The sequence below is a fragment of the Lissotriton helveticus genome, chromosome 1_1 (assembly GCF_964261635.1).
Source record: "Lissotriton helveticus chromosome 1_1, aLisHel1.1, whole genome shotgun sequence".
Taxonomy (NCBI): domain Eukaryota; kingdom Metazoa; phylum Chordata; class Amphibia; order Caudata; family Salamandridae; genus Lissotriton; species Lissotriton helveticus.
Window position 1 is genome coordinate 310,497,022 of NC_136057.1, and position 24,402 is coordinate 310,521,423.

Below are 24,402 nucleotides of genomic sequence, written 5' to 3' on the forward strand. Positions count from 1 at the left end.
GAGCGGGCGCATATGCAACCGTGCGTGAGGGACTATGAAGATGCAGGAGGCCATCATGCCTATCAACTGCATGAACACTCTCGCTGGCAGGGAGTGTCGTGGTCTGAATCGTTGGATCAGCGACTGAATGCTGTCGATTCTGACCTGGTTTGGCTGAGCCATGGCTGTCAGGGTGTTGATCGTAGCACCCAGGAACTGCCGGACATGTGCCGGCTGAAGATGCGATTTTGGGTAGTTCAGGGAGAAACCCAGATCGTGAAGCTGGCGAATTGTAGTCGACATGTCTGCGGCGCACTGTTGCTCCGACTTGGCTTGTACGAGCCAGTCGTCTAGGTAGGGGTAGACATGGATATTCTGCCTCCTGAGGTGCGCCGCCACTGTCGCTAGACACTTGGTGAACACCCTCGGGGCTGTTGTGACTCCGAAGGGTAGGACTTTGAACTGGTAGTGCCTGCCTTGAATAGTGAACCTGAGGTATTTCCTGTGTGACGGGTGTAGTGGAATATGGAAATAAGCATCCTTGAGATCTAAGGTTGCTAAGAAGTCTCCCTGGTTTAGCAAGGGAAGAATCTGCTGCAGTGTAAGCATGTGGAAATGTTCCGATAGTATGTACAGGTTGAGGGGACGTAGATCGAGAATGGGCCTGAGAGAACCGTCCTTCTTTGGAATAAGGAAGTACAGGGAATATACCCCTGTGCCTTCCTCCCCCACCGGCACGAGCTCGATTGCGCCTTTTTGCAGCATCGCCACTACTTCCTGCTGCAATAAGTGCAAGTGCTCTGCGGACATAGGCCTTTGCCTTGGTGGGATGTTGGGTGGAGTGGATTTCAACTCTAGGCAATAACCATACTGAACTAGTTGTCGCACCCACCTGTCTGTGGTGATGTTTCTCCAGACGGGCAGGAACTGCTGCAGTCTCCCCCCGACAGGTGTTAGGTGGTCGGGGGGCAGTGACAGAGAGTCACTGTTTGCTTGGAGTAGAGGTGCGGGAGCTGTTGTTTCCTCTGCTGCGACCTCTGTTGCTGTTATTCCTGTAACCTCCCTTGTTCTGTTTAGGGAACGAGGATTGCGCCCCACTTTTGGAGAACTGGGATTGTTGGCCCATCTGTCCTCTGGTGACGCCACGTGCACCTGAGCGACGAAAATTGCTGCCACGAAACTGGTGGGACTGTAGGGCCCCCATAGACTTAGCAGTTTCTGTGTCTTTCTTTTTTTTCTCTAGGGTGGTGTCAACATCCGGACCAAACAGACTATCAGGATTGACTGGCTGATGAAGAATTGTAGTCTGAATATCCTGCTTAAACCCTGAGATGCGGAGCCACGCTTGTCTTCTCAGCATAACGCTAGTGTTGATAGCCCTAGCAGCTGTGTCCGCAGCGTCAAGTGCACACTTGATGGCTGCGTTTGATATTAGCTTTCCTTCCTCAATAAGCATTTTTGTGCCTTCTTGGAACTGTGGGGGCAGGTGTTGTATAACCTGTTCTAGGGTGTCGTAGTGCGCCCTATCGTAACGCGCCAGGAGCGCCCGTGTATTGGCGATGCGCCAAAAGTTTGCTGCCTGCGCAGCCACTCTTTTGCCCCCTGCCTCTAGCACTTTGGACTCCTTATCCGGGGGAGGAGCTTCACCCGTCGTCTGTGAGTTGGCACGTTTCCTGGCATTGGCAACCACAAGAGAGTCCAGTGGCAGTTGTCCCCGGATGTAGGCGGGGTCCGCAGGAGCAGGCCTGTACTTCTTTTCAATGCGAGGGTTGACCACTCTCGCCCTCGTAGGCTCCTTAAAAATGTCCCCAGCATGTTTGAGGACACCTTTCAGCATAGGAAGTGTTTTTACTGTCCTTTCAGAGATTGCAAATGTGTCGAAAAGGAAGTCTTCCTCAACCGGGTCGGCATGCATGTCCACATCATGATTGGCCGCCGCCCTTTCAATTAGTGCATGAAATCCTGCTGAGTCCTCAGTCGGGGATGCACGTGCATTAAAGGTCTGCGGGTCTTGGCCCACACCTTGGGTGTTCTGGTCACCAGTGTCATCGTATGAATCCGGTTGTACATCAGGTTCATCGATAGGGAAATTGTACTGCTCATCCTCATCATACCCCTCACCCACAGAGTGTTCTGGGGAGGGAGTGGGGCTCCGTCTTGGAGGAGGCTGGATCGGTTCCGTGAGGCCCGAGGCGTCAAGGGGCACCCTCTTTTTCTTCAGTGGGATGATGTAGGAGTCCACCGGCTCAGAAGTGATCTTCCTTTTATAGAGTGTCAGCTTGCCGGTGGCAGCATCGATGACACGCTCTGAATCGTCTTCCGAATCGAGTACACGACGTGGAAGAGGGTCAGCCAGCGAGGAACCCTGTTTCGGAGCCGGTTTCGTCGAAAACGCTCTCGGCGCCTCCTTAGGTGGCAAGAGAAAGAGGAGTTTCCCAGAAGGCTTTGCCGGAGTGTCCTTTTGCGGCTGCGGAGATGGTCTTGGAGCCGAAGGAGCAAAGGCTTTCTCCCTGATCCACTGCAGTGACTCCGCAATGGGGGACGGTACACTGTCAGTAGGTTTCGACGCCGACAAGGATGCATGGAGCGGTCCCTCGGATCCGACTTCTTCGTGGGCCTTGTGCGGTTTGGGCGCGGAAACCGTCTTCGGCACCTCCGATACTTGAGGCCGGGGCGCAGACTTCTTGTGCGTAGCCTCTTTGGAGCCGACCTTGGCGGGCTTGGACGGCGCCGTAGCCGCTGATCCTTGCCGACCGTCCTTCTTGGAGGCCCCTTCATCGGGCGTCGGTTTCGATTTTGGAGCATCGGAATCGACAGACTTCCTCGGCTTCTGCGGACCGGAGGTCGACGGAGCCGATGGGGCGACGGGCACCGATTTCTTCACCGGCACGGCAGCCATCTTAAGGACACTCGAGTCCTTAGGTTTCAGTTTCGATTTCGGGTCGGCCATTTTAGGTGTCGACGACCCCGATGGTTTCAGTTTCGGTTTCGAAACAGCGTGCCCAGCAAGTGAGTCCGTAGCCGGGCCTGAAGGCGGGGCTGTGGCTTGCGGCAACGGGTCCTGGGTAAGGCAGACAGGCGATCCCGTGTCCCGGTCAGTATCTTCGTAACCTTCAGGGCAGAGCTCGTCCCCCGAGCTGTCTGCCGCGGCCCCATAAATCTCATCGTCGTCTCCTACCTCTTCGACGAATTCGAGGACTTGACCCGCGACTCCGTCGTCGTCTCCCGGATCCGCCTCGACCTCCGTCTGTGATGGGGAGATTTGTAGATGGTGACCCTGGACCTCTTCTTCCTGGTCGCCGAAGATGTTCTCCGGATCCGGGGCCGCTTGCCTAGCTTCCAAGCGCACCGCGCGCCGAAGCTTGAGAGTTTTCTTGGAGCGGAACTGTGCACAGGCCTTGCACTTGCCGTCGTCGTGGTCCGGCGAAAGGCACTTGTTACACACGGGGTGCAGATCGATGTGTGGGTACTTGGACCCACAGAGCGGGCAGTACTTAAACGGGCTCCGCTCCATGTCCGAAAAGGCTTGCAGTCGTGTCGCGATGAGAAGGCCTCAAAGTTCAGAGAGCGAAGAAAACTCCGCTTTTTCCGGCTCAAAGAGACGGAAGACTCGAGACCGTGCGCAGACAATACCGACGCAAGAAAATCGAGGCCTTTTGGCCGCTAAAAGGTAGTTTTACTTGGTTCCGACAGTAAGACGTCGAGACCACATCCGAACCCAATGGCGGAAAAAAACAATCTGGGGATGGAGCCGATGCCCATGCGCACTGTAGTCCAGGGGAGGAGCCACCTATCTCAGGATACTTCGAAGACTCTTCCAGGACAACAATGTGCAATCATCCGAGCCCAACACTAGGCGGCGATCTAATGCTAAGATATGAATTTAGCAGCCCACATGCCTCGAACCGCCAGCAACTCTAGGTGATTGATGTGAAGCACCTTCTGCTGAGCAGTCCATCTTCCCTGAGTTGTGTGGTGGAGCAGATATGCTCCCCATCCTGTCAGGGAGGAGTCTGTTGTCAGTACTATATGTGGAACAGGCTTGAGGCACGGCCGCCCACTGATCAAATTTTTGGTGTTCCACCACTGCAGAGAGCGATGTGTGCGGCTGTGTACCAACACAAGGTCTGTCAGATGTCTTTGTGCCTGATTCCACTGATGTGCTAGACATTCCTGCAATGGACGCATTTGCAGTCTTGCATATGGTACAATAAAAATGCAAGATGCCATCATGCGTATTAGTTGCATGAACACTCTGGCTGGGAGAGAGTGCTGGTTTTGAAACCTTGTGACTAAGGCTTGAATGCTCTGTATCCTGGCTGGACTGGGATAAGCTAGAGCTGTATTGGTGTTTATGGTAGCCCCTAGGTATTGATGTACATGAGAGGGCTGTCGATGTGACTTGGTGTGGTTTATTGTAAACCCCAAGTTGTGCAGTGTCTGAATTGTGCGAGATGTGTGTTGAACACACTGGTTGAATGACTTGGCCTTTATGAGCCAATCGTCTAAGTAAGGGAAGACATGGATATGTTGTCTTCTGAGATGTGCTGCTACTACTGCTAAGCACTTTGTGAACACTCTTGGTGCTGTTGTTACCCCGAATGGAAGGACTTTGAATTGATAGTGTTGTCCTATCACAAACCTGAGATCCTTCCTGGGAGAAGGATGTATGGGAATGTGAAAGTAGGAGTCTTTGAGGTCTAGTGTACTGAGGAAAATCGCCTTGTTGTAATAATGGGAGCACTTATTGTAAAGTGATCATGTGAAAATGATCTGAGTGTATATACAGATTGAGAGGCCTCAAATCTAGAATTGGTCTTAGTGTCCCATCCTTTTTGGGTATTAGGAAATAGAGTGAATAGACTCCTGTTCCTTGATGTTGCAATGGAACTAGCTCTATTGCATCTTTTTGTAGCAATGAGAGAACCTCTTGTTGGAGCAGCGTTAGATGTTCTGCGGACATTGGACGCTGTCTGGGTGGCATATTTGGAGGGGTAGCTGTAAGCTCTAGGCAGTAACCATACTGGATAATCTGTCTTACCCACTTGTCTGTTGTGATGGAATTCCAGACAGGTAGGAACTGTGTTAATCTCCCCCCTACAGGAGTGGTATGCTGTTGGGGGAGCTGAAGGAAGTCACTGTTTAGTGGTGGAAGAGGATCGATGATTGTTGTTACCTCGACCTCTTCCCTTATTGTTATTACCTCTGTAGCCCCCTCTAAAGTATTTTTTATTAGAGGATGCTTGTGTATTAGTTTTAAAGGAAGCTGAATTGTCTACTCCAGCTTGTTTGGAGCCTCCTCTGTAAAAGGAGCGACGAAAGGACCTCTTGCTTGGGTGGACTGCAAAGCTCCTATAGACTTGGCTGTGTCAGTGTCTTTTTTCATTTTTTCAAGAGCTGTGTCTACTTCTGGACCAAACAACTGGTGTTGGTTGAATGGTTGATTTAAGATAGTAGTCTGTACCTCGTGCTTAAATCCTGAAATGCATAGCCACGCGTGACGTCTAAGAAGTACTACGGTGTTTATTGCCCTGGATGCAGTGTCTGCTACATCTAGTGCGCATTTAATGGACGCGTTAGATATAAGCTTACCCTCTTGTATGAGGTCATGTGCTTGTGCTTGCGCTTTACATTGATCAGGTAGATGTTGTAATATCTTCTCTAGCTGATCATAGTGATCCCGATCATATCTTGCGAGGAGGGCCTGTGTGTTAGCAATGCGTCCTGCATTACTAGCTTGGGCAGCTATTCTTTTCCCTGAGGCATCTATGATTTTGGATTCTTTATCAGGAGGTGGTGTTTCTCCTGATGTTTGTGAATTTGCTCTTTTCCAAGCGTTTGAAACTACTAGGGAGTCTAAGGGTAGCTGTCCCTTAATGTAAGTAGGATCCTCAGGCGCTGCTCTGTACTTTTTTCTATCCTGAGGTTTATGATTCTAGCCCGTACAGGATCTTTAAACACTTCTGGGACATGTTTAATAACTCCTTTAATTATTGGCAGTATTTGCACAGATTTTTGGGAATATTCAAAAGTGTCTAGTAAAAAGTCCTCTTCTGCCTCATCTGAATGCATGGTGACATTGCGATAGATGGCAGCCCTATTAATCAAGTGTCAACCCAATATTGTCTTCTGGAGTAGAAGGTTTAGATGGATATATATGTGGGTAAGGAATATCTGGTATATCATGTGGGTTTGATTACTCCCAGTCTGGTGAACCTGTTGGGTAGGGAAAAGGGTCATCTGGGTCTTTGCCTCCCCCATCCAATACTGATCATCATCAGCATCCTGAGGAGGTGTATGTTGTGGAGAATGAAGAGGAGAACTTTGAGGTGAAATGTTTAAAGGGACAGCAGGAGAGGGAGATACAGGATAAGAAGGGTGCATAGGAGATGTGGCAGAGTCCTTCTTGGCAGGCACTGGAGGTGTAGGTGCTGTATCTGACGTACTCTTCCTGTTAAGTGTGGTAGAAACAGGTCATGTTTCTTGGTCTATGTAGATCCTCTTTTGCAAAGGATCAGGTCTAAAAATCTCTTCTTCAGAAATTGCTTTCGGCGCAGATTTTTTTCGGCTCCAGGCCTGGTTTCTTTAGCCGTAGGAGGTGTTGTACAGTACTTTGGTGTCGTTTTCGGCACCGAAGATATCGTTTTCCGCGTCGATGCCTGGTTCGAGGGCTTGGAGGCATAGGTAGCAGGCTTTGTAGGTTTCGGCACTGAAGATTTTGGACTGGAAGCTGTTTTGATCAGCTTGGAAGCGTCGGAAACGGGCTTCATTGGTTTCGGTGCCAGGAAACAGGCTTCATTGGTTTTGGTGCCGTATTGTCATTAGGAGTCGATGATTTCTAGGTCATTTTAGGAACCGGGACTTCGTTCGGTGCCGAGGGAGCTAGTCGTATCGGCACGTGCAGTTTGCCTGGTATGGAGCTACCAGAAGGCTTTAATATTTTCTTCGGAGCCGAGCTCGATGGCAGGGATTTCGAAGCAATGTCTCGGTCTCGACTGGGCCCCGAAGGCGGAGTTTTGACCTTAGCTTTTGGTTTAGGTGTTGGGGCTGGGGTAGGGGCAGTCGTACTCCTGCGTTGACCTGATGGTATGGAGTCATCGGAGTCGTCTGCCTCAGACACGATCTGGAGATCATTGGAATCTTCCTCGGTGACACATGGACCTTCGTCGAAGATATCCAACGGTTCTGGATCTGATCTCTGCATGTCGCATCGACGGGCCCCCCGATCTCGAATGGTCTTGGATCGAAAGGATGCACAAGCTGTGCAGCTCGACTCATCGTGTTCAGATAACACAGGTTACACACCTCATGATGGTCGCTGTGTGGAAATTTTGCTCCACACTTGGGGCATCTTTTGAATGGTGTCCTTTCCATGAGGAGTAGGCCTCACCACGTGGGTAGGTCCGATGGCCCGCGTCGACGACCGGAATCGAAGTGATGAGGTTGAGTCTATGTATATTGAAGTTAAAGTTTGTTTTTAGAAAGTTTTGCGCGCCAAACTCTTTGAAAAGTAGATTTTCGACCGGAGCTGAAAAGTTGCATCCGAACCCAGTGGCGGAAAAAAACAATCTAAGGATGGAGGCGAAGCCCATGCACACTATCGTCCAAGGGAGGCGTCACCTATCTCGTGACTACAAAGACTTCTTCCAAGACGGCAACAACATGCAATCATCCGAGCCCAACACCAGGTGTCGATCTAATGCTAAGTGTACAATCTGCAGCTCATATGCCTCGAACCTATATATTTCTATATACAAAACAATTGGCCTAGAGTTCAGTTATTGAGTGTGTGAGACCATTTGCTGACTGAGTGTGTACAACAAATGCTTTACACTGTTCTCTGATACTGCATTACTGCTCGACCAAGCTACCACTTTAGAGAGTAAGGTTATATCTAACTTTAGCCTCTGCCATACCTCTGGGGACTGTGGACTGTGCACACTGAAACTTACTTTGGTGCTGTATATACAGAGCCACTTTCTTACACCTATCCGCCCTGGAACACCAGACAGAGGACCAGGCCGAAACGCCAGACCAAAAAAAGCCGGAAACACCATACCACAACACCGCAGACAGCATGCCAAAGCTGGTCCAACGATGCAGCAGATACTCAACTGACAGAACCTGGGGCAGCACAAGCTACGCCCAGACAAAGATCAAAGAAACCACACCAGAGGTATACAGCGATGCCAGGAAAGGCGAGGACCCCTCAAGGGGGAGTCCACACCCTCCCTGTGTAGGACATAGCTATACAATAGCTAAAAGTACCCCACTTAGGGTAAGACACTTCCCAAAGAAAACATTAGAACCACTCTTAGGGAAAAAAACCTGCATCAGAGGACAAGAACATAAGGACCTGCAGTTAGAACCACAGATGGCTTATCAATCAGCCAAAAATACAGAATTGCCAGGGGAGCTGTACCAGCAGCCAACAATAGAGAGGGGCCAACTCAGGGACCCCGAAGGCACGGCAAACCATACAGAATACACTGATGGGTTAATCAAAACACCAGATTCCAGGAAAAAGGTGGGATTACGCATCACATTAATCCTCTGAGGATCAACAAGCCAAGCTTACAGATGGGGAGCAGGACGGAGCCAGCAAGGAGACGTGTGGGGGTTAAACAAAATAACCCCATCAAAGGGAAGGTCAACCAGAGGCTCCTGAATATTCTCAGGAGAAACACCATCCCGCAGCCAAGCATGGAGACGGAGAGCCACAGAGCTGGCCATAGCGCGGCCGAGAGGATCAGCAACATCAAAGGCCACACGGAGAATAAAATCACAAGTTACTTACCTTCGGTAACGATATATCTGTAAGAAACAGTAGTTCGTGTTAGATTCCTTACCTTAGAATATCCCCAGGCATCAGACTGGATCCGGAAAGTTTTCGTCAGCAGAATCCCTGCACGTCAGTGGGCGGCGTCTGCGGCTCCACGTCTGTCGCCGGGATCGCCAGGATGACGTAGTCGTACTTAGACGCTGCCCTCGCGCGCGGACGTCAGTTCTGTACATAGCTTTCCGCGCCAGTAATGCGGAGCCATGATCGAAACAGACACTGGTGCCATGAAACTAGGGCCCTGAAAGGGATGTCCTAGATATCAGTTTGCAGAACGGGGAGGATGGGTGGGGCGGTAAGGATTCTAAAACCAACTACGGTTTCTTACAGATATATCATTAGCGAAGGTAAGTAACTTGTGCATCTGAAAGAAACAGGTTAGTGTTAGATTCCTTACCTTAGAATAGAATAGATACCCCAGCAATACCAAACCCGGTAGTGGGTCTGCGAACCAAGATCACACCAGAAAGTCCTGGAGAACGGTACAGCCGAAAAAGCCTTTTGCAGCTTGAATCTTTCTGGAATCACTATGCTGTGCATTATTCCGCGGTCTTGTGGTTGGGTCGAGCCCTTTGAACCACTTCACAAGGCCTCCCTAAAGATGCTAACTATACAAACAGCTTTGCTGGTTGCAATAACGTCCTTACGCAGAGTATGCGAGCTTCAGGCGCTGACGCTACAGGAACCCAACATACAAATACACAATGATAGGGTTGTGATGAGGACTGACCCACACTTCATGCCGAAGGTGGTATCCAAATTCCACATGAACCAGTCTATACAGATACCGAGTTTTTTCCAAAAACCAACAACTAGCGCAGAGCGGGCTCTGCACACCCTGGACGCCAGAAGGGCAGTCATGCACTACATTGAGAGGACGAAGGGACACAGAAAATCAAAACAGTTCTTCGTGTCATTTGCCAACAGTTACATGGGAAAAGCAGTAACCAAAAAGACTATTGCACGGTGGATCGCACAGACAATTCAACTCTGCCACAAACGTGCAGGACAAGAGCTAGCAGAGGGGACACGTGCCCACTCCACTAGGAAAAAAGTGCTACAATAGCCTTCCTGGCTAACACACCCATAGAGGACATAGGCCTGGCGGCAACATGGGCTTCGGTGCACACGTTCACGAAGCACTACTGTGTGGATATACAGATGAACAAGGAAGCACAAGTCGGACAAAAGGTGCTCGAGCACATATTCAATAACCAACGCTCATCTTCCACCCAGCCGCCACAGAGATGAGAAACCGCTACAAAATTTATGCACAGCATAGTGAATCCAGAAAGATTCACGCTGCAAAACGAATAGTTTTCTTACCTGTCGGTGTAGTTTTGCAGCTTGAAGATCTTTCTGGATTCACTAGCGAACCCACCCACCTCCGCCAGAAAGATGAGGCTGGAGAGAGAAGAGGTGGTTAAAAAAGAAAGGACTTTAAGAGTACATAGCGGTAAAATATCACCTAAATAGAACATTGCCATTACTTCGGAAACGAAAGAAACAGGAAAAAAAGAAGCCGAAGATGGCGCCCAAGAGTGGGAGCTTCCGCAGGAAGCATGCCGACGTCACCGGAAATGCACCCAAGGAGGTGTGACGCCGACGCCCACCTGGGCTACGAAAAAAAAAAAAACCACGAAGAAAAGACTACGAATCCGGACCCAACCACAAAACCGCGGAATAATGCACAGCATAGTGAATCCAGAAAGATCTTCAAGCTGCAAAACTACACAGACAGGTAAGAAAACTATTCGATCTCTCCGGACTTGGCTGTCCAGGCAGTAATGTCTAGCAAACATGTGCGGAGAGCCCCACGCAGCTGCCTGGCAGATGTCCTGCAAGGGGACGCCCCGACCAAGGGCAGTAGTAGCCACCGTGGCCCAAGTGGAATGGGTGCGCAGCTCAACAGGAGGCTCCTTTTTCGCCAAAGAGTAGCAAACCTTCATTCACAAGACGACCCACCGAGAGATGGTCGGCTTGTGCACCGCCCGTCCCTTCTTTGCGCCCGCGTAACCAACGAAGAGCTGGTCATCCACCCGGAACTGGCGTGTGCGATCTAGATAGGAGAGCGCACGTTTTGGGTCCAGACGGTGGAGCCTCTCTTCCTCCTTCGAGGGATGCAGAGGTGGATAGAAGGTAGGCAAGGTGATGGACTGCCCGATATGAAAGGCTGTGACCACCTTGGGCAGGAAAGAAGGACGAGTCCTTAGAACAACCTTGTCCGGATGGACAGAAAGGAAAGGAGGTTTAGAAGATAGAGCCTAGAGCTCACTCACTCTCCTGGCAGAGGTGATAGCAACCAGGAATGCAGTCTTAAGGGTAAGAAGACGAAGAGGACAGTTATGAAGTGGCTCAAAAGGAGCGCAAATCAGATATGTTAGAACAAGATTCAAGTCCCACTGAGGCATCACAAAGGGAACAGAAAGAAACATTTGTGCGATGCTTTTCAGGAATCTATTTACAACAGGGGACTTAAAAAGAGAGGGCTGATCAGGAAGCCTTACGAAGGCTGAAATGGCCGAGAGGAAGCCCTTGATAGTGCCCAGAGCAGAGCACTGCTGGGCAAGAGAAAGGAGGAAGAGGAGAACCTCTGAAAGGGGGGCAGAGAGTGGATCCACAGCCTTTGCAGTGCACCATGCCACAAATTTGTTCCACCTGCAGGCGTATACCGTTTTCGTGGAGGGACGCCTGGCTGCCAGAATCACATCACAAACTTCAGGAAGTAAGTCAAATGGCCTCAACTTCCGCCGCTCTATCTCCACGCATGTAGCTGGAGATTGGACAGGCTCTGGTGGATGACTGTCCCCTGCTGCGGCGAAAGAAGGTCCTGCTGAAGAAGCAGACGAATCGGGGGATCGACTGACATGCTGAGTAGCTCGGGATACCAGCATCTTCGTGCCCAGTCCAGAGCCACAAGGATGACTTGGGCCTGGTCTCGCTTGAACTTCTTCAGCACTCTGGGCAGAAGTGGTATAGGCGGAAAGGCGTACAACAGACTGCAGCTCCACTCGTGACGAAGAGCGTCGCCGAGCGAGTGCCGCCTTGGAAATTCCAACGCATAGAACTGATGACATTGCGCGTTCTCTTCGGTGGCGAATAGATCGAACCAAGGCTCTCCCCACTGCTTAAAGAGACCTTGTGCCACGTCCGAGTTCAGACGCCACTCGTGATCCGTCATGCACCGGCGGCGGAGTTCGTCAGGGAACCTGCCAGGTGTTGAACCACCAGGGTGACACCCTGGTGTTCCAGCCATGTCCAGAGGCGCAGAGCCTCCTGACAAAGGGTCCACAACCCCACCCCGCCCTGTTTTTCGCAGTACCACATGGCGGTGGTGTTGTCCGTGAACACCTGAACTGAACTACACTTCCCCGGACAGAGGGAAGGAATGCCTTCAGTGCAAGACTGATAGCCCACAGCTCCAGAAGGTTGATATGGAGCCGGGACTCCGCCTGAGACCAGAGGCCTCTGGTCTCCCTCTCTTATGTGCCCCCCTCCCCCCATCCCGGGAGAGACACATCTGTCACCACTACATGCTCCAGTTGGGGTAGGGAGAGTGATCTGCAGCTGACCCACACGCTGTTCGTGAGCCACCACTGCAACTGACTCGCAGTGCCCTCCGAGATCAAGAAGTGGTCGGACAGGTTGCCCTGATGCTGTGCCCACTGAAACTTCAGGTCCCACTGCAGAGCCCGCATCCGGCACCTGGCGTGATGCTCTAGAAGGACGCAGGAAGCCATCAGCCCCAGAAGCCGCAGCGTCAACCTGACTATGACTCGGGATGAGGGCTGAAAGATCGGAGCCTAAATATTCCAAACCCGCTGTTCGGGGGGGAAAAACCAGAAACTGCGCAGGGTCCAGAACCGCTCCGATGAAAAGGAGCTTCTGAGAGGGGCACAGGTGTGACTTCGGCACGTTGATGGAGAACCCCAGCGACTGCAGGAGGTCGGCCATAGTCTGGAGGTGGGAGACGACTGTCTGGGGCGAGCCCGCCTTCGACAACCAGTCGTCGAGATAGGGGAAGACTGAGACCCCTGATCTGCGCAGATGAGCTGCGACCACCGCCATCACTTTCGTGAACACCCGAGGGGTGCTGGTAAGGCCGAAGGGAAGCACGGTAAACTGAAAGTACTCGTGGCCTACCGTGAACCACAGGTAGCGCCGGTGGGCCGGCAGGACGGCAAGACGGGGATGTGGAATTACACATCCTGCAAGTCCAATGCTACCATCCAGTCTCCTGGGTCCAGGGCAGCTAGGACCTGAGCCAAAGTCAGTATCTTGAACTTCTCCTTCCGGAGGAAGCCTTTGACGTTCCGGAGGTCCAAGATAGGGAGTAGGCCTCCTTTGCCCTTCATGGGAACCAGAAAGTAGTGGGAGTAACAACCACGTCCTACTTCTGGGCCAGGAACGCGCTCCATGGCCCCCTTGGCCAAGAGGGCCATAACTTCCTCCTGCAGAAGTTGCAAGTGATCCCCCGACATGCGGTGGTACTGCGGTGGCATGGCTGGAGGGGTCGCCTTGAAGGGGAGGGAGTAGCCTCTTCGGATGATTTGCAGCACCCACCTGTCCGACGTGATGGTATGCCAGTGGAGGAGGTGATGGCGAACCCTGACCCCTAATGGCGTTGAATGGGCCTGAAATGCCGGACTAGGAAGGCTTAGAGGCAGAAGCTATGGGGGCGGGTGTGGACCGACCTTGCCGGTGTCCCCCGGACTGGTTTTGCGGCCTGTAGCTTGCTGGACGTGTGGGGGCGCCCCTTCCTTGGCCACAAAAGGGGCGAAAAGCAGAAGTTTGCTGGCGTTGGCCTAGGCCCAAGGACTTGGAAGTAGCCCTGGAGTCCTTAAAACGCTCCAGCGCACTATCCGCTTTGTCGCCCAAGAGGCGACGGCCATCGAAGGGCATGTCCTGGACATCCCCCGAAAAGTTGGCAGACCACAGCCAGGCATGGCGGCGAACCTCCACTGTCATTGCAATCGCTCTACCCAGCGAGTCCGTGGTGTCAAGTCCACACCGGATCGAGTACCGTGCTGCATCCCGCCCTTCCGCCGGTGTTGACAGACGGCAGCCTCAAACTCAGGGAGGAGAACAGCTTCTCCCCAGACTGATCATACCTTTTGGATTACCAATCCGGGGGAGTGGTCGGGAATGCAGTCTGGATCACCAGGCTCTCGGGGGTGGGGTGAAAGGTCAGAAAGCAGGGGTCGCCCAGAGTTGGGCGGTGGCGTCTGGCCACGTTCCGATCCACAGGGAGGCCTGTGGAGGGCTTGGACCAGGTGCCCATCAGAACGTCAGTGAGGGCTTCGTTAAACGGCCGTAGAGACTCCGAGGAGCTTGCCTGCGGTTTGAGCACCTCAGTGAGGAGTTTAGTCCTCACGGCCGCGACAGGGAGCTCAAGGGCCAATGCCTAGGCTGCCCTGTTCAACACCACGCTGTAAGCAGCCCCCTCCTCCGAAGCCACAGAGGGAGGAGAGACGAATCCAGTGTTGGTCGAAGTGTCCAGACCACTGGCCTCCCCCCCCCTGCCCTTCTGCCCAGTCCTGGCTCAACTGGCACTGCTGTGCCAGAGGGTCCTCAGACCCCTCCCAGTCCTCCTAGTTATCCATCTCCTGAAAAACAGGTAAAAATTATGGAGCCGGGTCGTAGGTGAAGGCCTCACCCATCGACGCCTCAGACGGCACCGCTCTGATGCTGGATCCGGACCGGGGCTGAAACTGGGGTCGAAGGCGTCTGTAGATGGCGCCGGGAGCGACACCCTCGGGGTTGGCACCAGCGGAGGAGTTGTGAGGTCGACTGGCGACGACCCGGATCCAGGCCTGGCTCCTGCGAGGCCCTGTGGTGTCGTGGTCGGAGCCAGCGACTGTGTCGGGGTCACCGGCCCGCTAGGGCTCCCAGTCGGACCCGCGGGGCCCAAAGGCACCTCGGCAGGTTCCTACGGAGGGAAGTGCGACCTCATGGCCGTGAGGAAGGTACTCATCTCCTCCGGCGTCGCGTGCAGCCCAGGGACCGGCGGGTATGGAGCTGGACGCGGCGCCTGCAGCTCCGACGGAGCCGCGTGGGCGGTGTCACCCGAACACCCGGCCACGTTGCGCGAGCGTCGGGGGAGTCGGAAGAGCCATGACGCCTCTTCTACTTCTTTTTCGAATGCCTCGACTTACCTGAGGACTTTGAGCCAGGCGAGTGGTGGCGACTCGTCGAGCGGCGATGACTGTGGCTCCGTGACCAGTTCCTCGACTTCCTCCTCGAGCAGCAAAGAGCAGACTGCCGGAGCACGAGCGGCTTACGGGACCGCTCCAGTCTAGCCTTCGAGGTCAAGGCCCGGCAGTCAGGGCACGACTTGTCATCATGGTCGACCCCGATGCAATAAAGGCACATACGGTGTGGGTTGGTCACTGACAAGGTTTAAAACCAGGCATCCCTAGCGGCACCGCGAATCGCAGGTCGACTCGAAAAGTGATCAAAAAGTTATTCAAAAAATTAGTAGAGTACTGCTCTCCCCGGATCTGCGCTTGCTGGCGCGGGAAAAAGAAGAACCGGCGTCAGCACGTGAGGGCGGCGTCTAAGTACTCAGACGACGTCATCCCGGCGATCATGACGCCGACGACGGACACGGAGACTCAGACGACGCCTATTGACGCACAGGGTCACAGCTGACTAAAACTTTCCGGATCCAGTCTGACGCCTGGGGATATTCTAAGGTAAGGAATCTAACACTAACCTGTTTCTTTCAGATACGGCCAACTCCCGACCATCCAACACATGGTGGCGTAGATCAGCATGGGCACCTTCATGGGAGACGCGAGACAGAAGGGACTCCAAAGAATCCCACAGGCTGGCGGTAGCCTTGGCCAGCACACAAAGCATGTTGAGCTCTCGCAAAGCAGCACTGGAGGAAGCGAAGATGTTACGCCCCCATGTATCCAAGCACCGGACCTCCCGCGACGGAGGAAAGAACACAGAAGGCAAGGAATGAAAGCCAGCCTGCAGAAGAGGGCCCTGGGTAGAAGGGTGGAACGAAAGGCAGACTGGATCGTACAGAGCAGGACAGTGGCAGTGTAGGAGTGGTTGAGGCACTGATTCACTCGTGGCAGGACGCCCCCAGGCCCCTAGAAGAGAATTGTGGAGCGAAGCTTCGAATGGAAGAAGCAGCTCTTGTCCACCAGAGCCCTGGATCATTAGGGAATTGGGTGATGGTCACCTATCCGCAAAAAGCCAGCGGCCGTGGAAATGCCCCGAACTAAGGAGACACTTGCCTCCGTAGGGCGTCGCGGGGGAGAAAGCAATTACTCCGTGGGTGACAGCTGTAAACTAAGCCGTCCGTCCCCAAGTTCAGCAAGAGGAATAAACGGCCAGCCCCTGAAGAGCGGAGGATCCGCAGACGAGTGAGTGACCCGGGTGGGCTGCGGGGAAGGCGGAGAAGCCAGCGGAGCATCCAACAGCAAGCAGCGGAACGGAGGGTCCGAGGGTTCAGGTCGCGATGATTGAGAGGAGCCCTCCCTGGAAGACGCCGGTGAAAAAGAAACACGGAGTCCCATCTTCGGAGAAGAGACCAGGAGATGACAAACCTCCGGGGAGGAAGGAACTTCTGGAGAAGAGTCAAGGACCTGACACCGGCACGGCGCCGTGGAGTCTGCCACAGGCGCCGGCGCGACATCGATCAGCGCCGTAGTGGCCATTGGGGGGCGCTGAGTCGACCTCCCACAATGCAGTCACCTGCGTAGAGGATCGAGAGGGGCCCGGAAAGGCGTCCCAAGCCACGGCTTCCTCCCGCGGCACCGCCAGGGAGGAAAGCCTCGGCGCCGAAAGGGCCTAGGCCCAGCCTCTGACAAGACAGCAGTCTGCTGAGAGTACCTAGGGGAACTCGGGGACGAGCCCTGAGTCGCGGCGATCTCCTGTGATGCCACAGAGAGCCATGAAGTGATTTGCCAAGAGGCAGGAACACCGTGGGTCTAAGAGGGGAACCCCGCAGGGGTGCACCTAGACTACACCACACCCCCACAACCTGAAGCCGAATTTGCGCCGCCGGAGACTCCGGCGAATGCCTCGCACAAGGCAAAGGCTCCGCAGAAGTCTTAGGGAGAGGAGGGGGGCCAAAGAAGCTGGCAGAGCCGCAGCTTAGGCTTTCATTTGAACCCTAGTAGCCCCAACACCAGGAAACGGTGGGTAGGGTGGTGACTGGCGCGGGCGTACATCCGAAAGGACCCCGCGCCCTCTACCGAACGAAGACATGGCCTTGGAGACAAGCTACAGGACCTACCAGCTGGCGAGAGATGCTCTTGGGGTCGTGGCAAAGGGCGATGCCGCAGTCAGAATCGGCGCTCCTGGACAAGCGGCTGACCGAAATTTACTCAGGCGCTCCCGCCGGGACTTCGGTTTGAGGTGCTGACAAGAGTCGCAGTCCATCGAGTCATGGTGCTCGCCCAAACACAACATACAAATTGGGTGAGGGTCCATCGCCGACATCTATTGTGCACAAAAAATACAAGTCTTAAAGCCCAAAGGCATTTGCACACTGTTTCTCAACGCAAAGCGTGAAAAGAAGGCCTGAAAACAGGTCAGGGACACGATCGGATCCACGTTGGACGCGGAAAAGAGAAAACCTGACGTTGGCGCGCCGGGGTGAGTCTTATGTGACCTTGCTGACGTCACGACGACGTCAGGGCAGAGTCACGTGGTACCGCCCCCCAGCGCGCAGAGATGCTGTGGCAAAGAAAGTTTTCCGGATCCAGTCTTACGCCTGGGGATTATTATACTTTAAGGAATCTGCAGCTAGTAGTCTCTATCAGATTTGGAGTAGATGGCCATGAGCATTATCATCAAGAGGATGAGTCATTTTGTATTGTGACTCAAAAGCCTTCTTCTAAGAAAACAAAACTTGCACACATCTGGGCCCAACACTCAATGGTGGTATTATGCAAAGCATGTGTATCCACAGCGACACATGCCCCGAACATTGCTTTTATAGCAGGATTTGCGAATTCTGGACCGTTCCAGGAGTTTAATGATTTCTTAATCTGGCCCAATATTTGCAAGTATAACCCTTTTTAGGTCGAGCCTATCCCATTCCGCAGTAATAAATAGGGAAGAATTTTAGTGGTACTTCTGACGCAGTATCCGCTTTATGGTGCTTCTTGCAGGGCGCCTTTGTTTTGTTTTGCGCAGCTCTCCCAACTGGTTCAATTATTGCAGTTGGTGTTAGAAAACCTGCGTACTGTTTTCACACCCCACGGCAAGAGCATTGTTCCGAAAACTACTCCCTTCGTAGTCCTTGAAGACATGGCTGGCCCCCACTCAATTGCGCTCCCCGCTTAGATTTAGCCCTTCCGAAAGCGTTAGCTTTCCTTTTAATCTCGTGATGCCAGGAGCTTGCTGTAGCTCCGAGAGGCCCATCCGAGGAGGGCGTTTTAGTCAATGAATCTTTGGTGGGAAATTGTTCATTACAAAATGTTCTAGACTTGCTGTGTTCGGTTTGCTGTGCTTTGCTGTCAAACTGAGCGCCATTCATTGCTTACATTTACACGTGCTCCTACTTAGACACGTGCATGCCATAAGTCTACATGTATGTTGGTTGAGACGCTGTGTTTTGGGAGCACGCTCTCTATGAAGGGAGTATATTTTATCATTTCACTCCTCTGCATGGGGTTTGGGAGCCTGACCTCGCTCTCGTGCCCTCATATATGGTGAATAATAGGGTGCCCGAGGGATTGCTCGGACGGATTCTGCCTCTTGCTGCAGGCTGAGACCATCAGGCCACCGTCCGACCCCTGCTGCTATAGATGGGACCATGGATGCTACTCAGCTCCAAGCGCTCTCGCCTCCAACACTTTAATTCTGCTCTGGCCTCTGCAAAAAGCCCTTTTGAAAGCACCGATCCATACGGGCTCTGCTAGTAAAGAAATGTGGTGGGTGAAAGCACCAGATAATATACATTCAAAGCTGGCTTGGCCGGCTTAGCCGTTCATCCTTTTGAAGTCGTTAAAGTGCGTTCCACAGATGAGTGAACATAACAGCTGTTAATGAGGAGCCCTGCAAAGAGTAGCTGTTTTCGGCATTCACCATCTCCCGTGCCCCTCCCCCCCCCTTTTGGAAGGTATGTTCTAGGCTCTATATTCCCCAGGCCCATCCGGTTAGTGCGGAAATGAGCCCCCACCGCCCCCCCCCTCCCCCGGGCTGCTGCCAATGAAACACGTATTCAGCCGCCCAGTTAGAAAAATTACAAGGGAACTTCTGTCGCATCTGGGGGAGAGTTGGCTAAGGGCGAACTAATAGCAATCTAACGAAAGTTAAAACTAACTTTAAAAAAGCACTGGCTAAATCAATACATCTGGCTTGCATTTTGTGTCCGGACTAAAATATTTTTAAACAGCTGGCTTATAAAGCAGTGGTAAGTAAACTTGAGGGGTCATGCCTACAAGATGCATGGGGAGGGCTCCCAGCTCAGCCAGGTGCCCGCCGCCGCCCGTGTACAATGTCGGTAGCCCGCCCCAACTGCATGGTGGGGGGTATTTCTAAGTCACCCCAACATTCACACAGGCACAGATCATACTAATGAAAACAGCATCACGCATTCACACGTGCTCATACAAAGGCTCGTGCGCTGTCACCCACTCACGTACAAGCACAGCATATGAACTAGCTCACACTTGAGAGGACGTGGTCCATCGGTATAAACGCCCGACCTTGGTGCTGGAGACAAGGGTTCGAGCCTCGGGGTCGCGTCCACATCCTGTGATTCTGGGCAAATCACTCAATCTCCCCGCGCCTGAATGTGTCATGTAAATACGGTGCTCGTGTAAAGCGCTCCGATACCTTCGGGTTGAGTTTGCGCTATAGAAATATGCAAAAACAAGCATTTGCAATGCAATAGGTATCGCATTCACAAGACTTTGAGCTATTACCATTGCAAATAACAATGCCTTTTATTTTTGTTTTCATTTTAAAAACATAAAGGGCTTTGTCATTTACAATACCAATAGCTCAAACTCAAGTAACTGCGAGACCTATTGCATTGCAAATGCTTGTTTATTTAGTTAGTTACTTATTTAGGAACTATGGCCCAGACACAGTTAGTCATTGTTGCCAATGACTGAGGCCAACCACAGCTGTGCACACTCAAAGTCCTTGCAGAGCAGAGGTTTGCTCAACATGGTGTGTTGGGTGCAAGTCTGGCCACCCTCAACTGCTCCACGCGAATATCCATTTGCAGCGGAGGTGCGGGTTGGCCTCCTGTGGAGGGTTGTGCACCAGGTCTGGCTTAAAGCTAAGTTATGCAGCCCACTGCTGCTATGCACAACCAAAGGCTGCACACATCGGGGTTTGACATCTCCAAGTGGCCAATTCAAACTGTACAGTTCGTGAACAGCAGGGAGCGGGATTGCCCATGGCTGGTTGAATGCAGGGAATAGGTGCATATTATCAAAATAAACCCAACAACCAATTTAAAAAAGCAAAAGTTGGAAAAGTTATGGCTCAGTTACAACACATTAAAATAGTTTTTAAAAAACCTTTGCAAAGTACTGGGGGAAAATGTGGAATTATGGTTTCAAATTAAAATAGGAAAACCACTGACATTAGGCTGGTATAGTTAGGACTGCAATCAGTAACTCACAAAACAGTCGTGCAAGCCATAACGCAACCACCAAATCTAAACCATAAACCAAATCTAAAACATTAACGTTTGTCAAACACTGCGACTGTAGAGCCTTACCTGTGAACCTGCATAAGACGTGCTGTTATTAATCACAACTTTGTGTATCTTGCCAAACTTCCCAAAATATTCTGGTCGTTTTAAAACCTAGAAGATCAAAACAAGACGGCATTTGACAATTGGTTCAAGTTGTCCCCACAAAGGCTCACCTTGCTGTTGTGTTCTCTGCCTCCTATAACTCCTACAATGGCAAGCTTAGTAAGCAGTCAAACAGCATACTTGTCGGTAATGACATGTTGTATAACATCAAAATATAGAAGGTATTCAACAATGCAACAAAAAAGGAGACCTAAACTGTAGAAAACTGGCTCTATATACACTACACCAAAATGAGGTATAGTGCGTATAGAGACCAAGAGACCCCAGAGGTAGGTAGAGGTTAAAGTTAGATAGAACCTTACTCTCTATTTGTGGTAGAGTGGTCAAACAGTAAGGCAGTATCAAAGGACAGTGTTAAGCATTTGATGTACACACTAAGTCAGCAAAGGAACTTACACACCCAAGAACTGAACTCTAGGCCAATTGTTTTTGTATAAAAATATACTGTTTATTTTTAGAACCAAGCAAACCTGGCACAAAAAAGCATAAAATACTTCTCAGTAATAAGTTGCTGAATATAGAACAGTTTGAAAATGCAATAGAACTTGTACTTAGTTTGATTTATAGGGGCTGCAGCAGGTTTCAACCCTTAGCAACTACAGTACATTGGAATGAATAGGCCTTCTCAGTTAATTACAGGTAAGTTACTTTGTACATTACTTTTCTTACTCAGTGTTTGATACCCGGATTCAAAAACAACAGATGATGGACAGAATGCAGAACAATGTCATACATTCACCCCAGTACAGAGATCTGGGCCTAAATCCATCGTTTTTTGCACTCCACACCACCCCAGTTCAGACATGTTCATATGCAAATCAGCCTTGACCCTGTGCCTCATGGAACAGTCCAGCCCGAACTGCCAAACCATGTCTTTCCTGGACCGGAATCAAGCATCCGAGGACCGGTTTCTGGCTATCAGCCGTCTTCAGCCAGGATAGCTTAACTCCAGTGGTGTGTAGAGCATGGGACTCACGTCTGAGCATACCCAGCCCACTCGGGGTGACAAAGGGAAAAACAAGTAAATAAGTTCTGGATCAAAGGATCAAAATAAGCTTTATTCGGCTTTTGAGTTTTAAAAACCATAAAAGCAGCAAAATGAAGTGCATTTCATACAAAAATATCTCAACAATACATTTCATAATTAAAATAGGAAATAATTTGAACCCAACTAAAATAGTTTAACAAAAACTACTATTCAAAGTAATAACCCAAGATACACAGAATCCCCCCTATTTCACCCGATGTTATGGTGAATCGGTGGTCGGGGACCAGGATAGAAATCGCGCAGGTCCCAGATACAGATGGGACCATCTCCAAGTTTGGGTTTGGTAGATCTCAAATAGGGGGCAATATTCCTGTATTTAAATTTAATTAAGATCAAGTCCCCCGAAACATTTTTGGGTAGATGACCAAGCCACCCCACTCTTCTGACGCTCATTATCCCGCCGTCTAACGTAGGTGGTAATGATCTATTGTTTTTGAGCCAAAAGATGGCTTTGTTCAGTAGGTCCTGGTGTAGCTCGCGTTTGCCCGGACTGAGAGGAGGGACCCCAGAGAGAACAGTGACGTATGGGGCGGCTTCGGGGGGTAGATCAATACGATGTCTTCTTTCTAGGGGGATCATATGAGCTCTATGTGGGGCATGTTCAGAATTACAAGTCGCTTTTTGAACAGTGTGAGTGGGTGGTATCAGAGGGGAGTTGCAAGTTTGAATTATCCTGGGAGCATTGTTAGACCTTTCTCGGGTGTTATGGTGGATATTAGAAGCGGTAGAACGTGTGGGTATAACAGTATTAACAGTTACTGGGTATGACCCAATTACAGTTTTTTCGATTCTGGCCAGCCTGTCCCCCAAGTCATTTACTTTTGCTACCAGTGGAGATAGAGCAGTGATGAGCAGTCGCTCTATTTGGGCCAGGAGGGTCACTTGTAGGGGGGATGAAGAGTCATTTGGACGAGTCTCTGCTTTATCCAACGTAGATGTGGCTGGGGTGGGAGCAAGTAGAGAGGAGCTGCATTTATTGGATAGAGAGAGGGTTATATCGGGAGATGCCTGGGGAGAGAAATATACTAAATCAGTGTCTCTGGCCACTATAGGGGGTGTTCTCTTCCCAGATGGACATTATAGTTTGTAGTCTGGATCCGGACGACAACAGTAATTAGTTCAAAGCGCTAGAGGTTAAAAGGATAGAACCTGACTATACCTTATCCTATGATGGAACCAAGAGTGGTGGCCCGTCCCGTCCTCTTTGTGCCTCTGAGGGCCACAGAGGGCCCGCCCTTTGCCCGGGCTTCGCCCGGCACGTCCCGCGCGCGTCCTCGCGGGACGAGAGGCGTTCCGCTGTTTAGTAGCGCCCCCGGGCGCAGGCTGTGGTGTCACCGGTGCGCCGGTGAAACTCCGGGGCACCTGGGAAATGAAGTCCCTGGCCGTTGCCCTCACGGCGCTGCTGGGAGAGCTGGTGTCGGTGTCTTAGCCGTTCCCCTCACGGCGCGCTCTGTGGCCTCTGCTGTCGGGCTTGCCTTGCCCCCCACTGAGCGCTCGGCGCTCCGCTGTTTAGTAGCGCCCCCGGGCGCAGGCTGTGGTGTCACCGGTGCGCCGGTGAAACTCCGGGGCACCTGGGAAATGAAGTCCCTGGCCGTTGCCCTCACGGCGCTGCTGGGAGAGCTGGTGTCGGTGTCTTAGCCGTTCCCCTCACGGCGCGCTCTGTGGCCTCTGCTGTCGGGCTTGCCTTGCCCCCCCATAAATAAGTTCTGGTTATTTGTGCAATTTTTAAAGAATTTGTTAGGTTTCAAAACTCCACACTTAGAAACTTTTTGGAAGAAAATTGTCAATGTTATCCTATGGAGGAAAAACAGACTAACGGTTCTCAGGCAAGTAATCGATTGTGGGAGTTAAGGTTCTGGGGTTAGAATCAGGCGACCGTGAGGGTCAGTGATGCACTGTTGCACCCTTAGCGGCACTAGGGCCGTGTGCAGAGCTTTGATGCCCAATGTTAACCAATGGGGGATACGGGGCCTATGGATGGTGGCTGCTCTTAAGCAGGCCACTGGGTTGTGGGTGCAAAGATCCTAGCGTTAAGGTAAGGGCAAAAGGGGAAACAAAGTAGCACAAAAGGTGCACCCTCAACAGCACTGGGGTGGCCTGGTGCAGAGTGCTGTTTCAATGTCGGGCGCCCTGTTTTCTATGGAGAACCTCCGGTCTGCAAAAGCGCTGCAGACAGGGAGACAAAGGACTTCTGGTTGAGACCACCACTTGGAGAGGTATCGGTAAGTTGGGAAGTTAAGGGTTGGTTAGGCACCGTCCGTTTGGGTACACAAGGCCATTGGGCGCCTTTTGGGGCGGATCTTCTTACCAGCTCCTGGTCGCGGTTAGGGTGGCCTTCTGGATTTAGGCTGCAGGCGTCGGCAGGAGGCTTGAGGCAGGTCAGGGGAGGCAGGTCAGGGGTCGCCGGATCTCGGGTGAGGAACGCCGGGGTGATCACCTCATGTTTTTTTTCCACTCGAGCTCGGGCCGGGTTTGGCAGGTGCAGAGGGGGCTGCTTCCAGGGGTTGCTGCTTGAACAAGTCCGGTGTTCACAGGAGAATCAGTCTTTGAAGTGAAGGCTTTGGAAAGGAAGGCAGGCAGGCAGGTCCTTCGGGGTTTCTAAGGTTGCTGGCTGCAGGACACAGAGATTTCACAGGAGAAGGTTCAAGGGGAGACAGGCCGGTAGGGCTGGGGCCAAGTCAGTGGGAGTCTTCATCTTGTTAGCTGGCTGCACGGTTGTTCGGTCCTTCTCTT

At 51.8% G+C, this 24,402-nt stretch overlaps 1 protein-coding gene across 9 annotated transcripts in view; it reads right to left on the minus strand.

Moving 5' to 3' along the window:
• CNOT4 (CCR4-NOT transcription complex subunit 4) overlaps window positions 1–24,402 on the minus strand; it is a 681,024-nt gene that overhangs the window by 490,689 nt on the left and 165,933 nt on the right. For all 9 annotated transcript variants that reach the window (XM_078671728.1, XM_078671694.1, XM_078671703.1 and 6 more), the window contains one exon: window positions 20,523–20,609. In XM_078671728.1, the coding sequence (XP_078527854.1) occupies window positions 20,523–20,609 (87 nt within the window). The remainder of the gene's footprint in view (window positions 1–20,522; window positions 20,610–24,402) is intronic.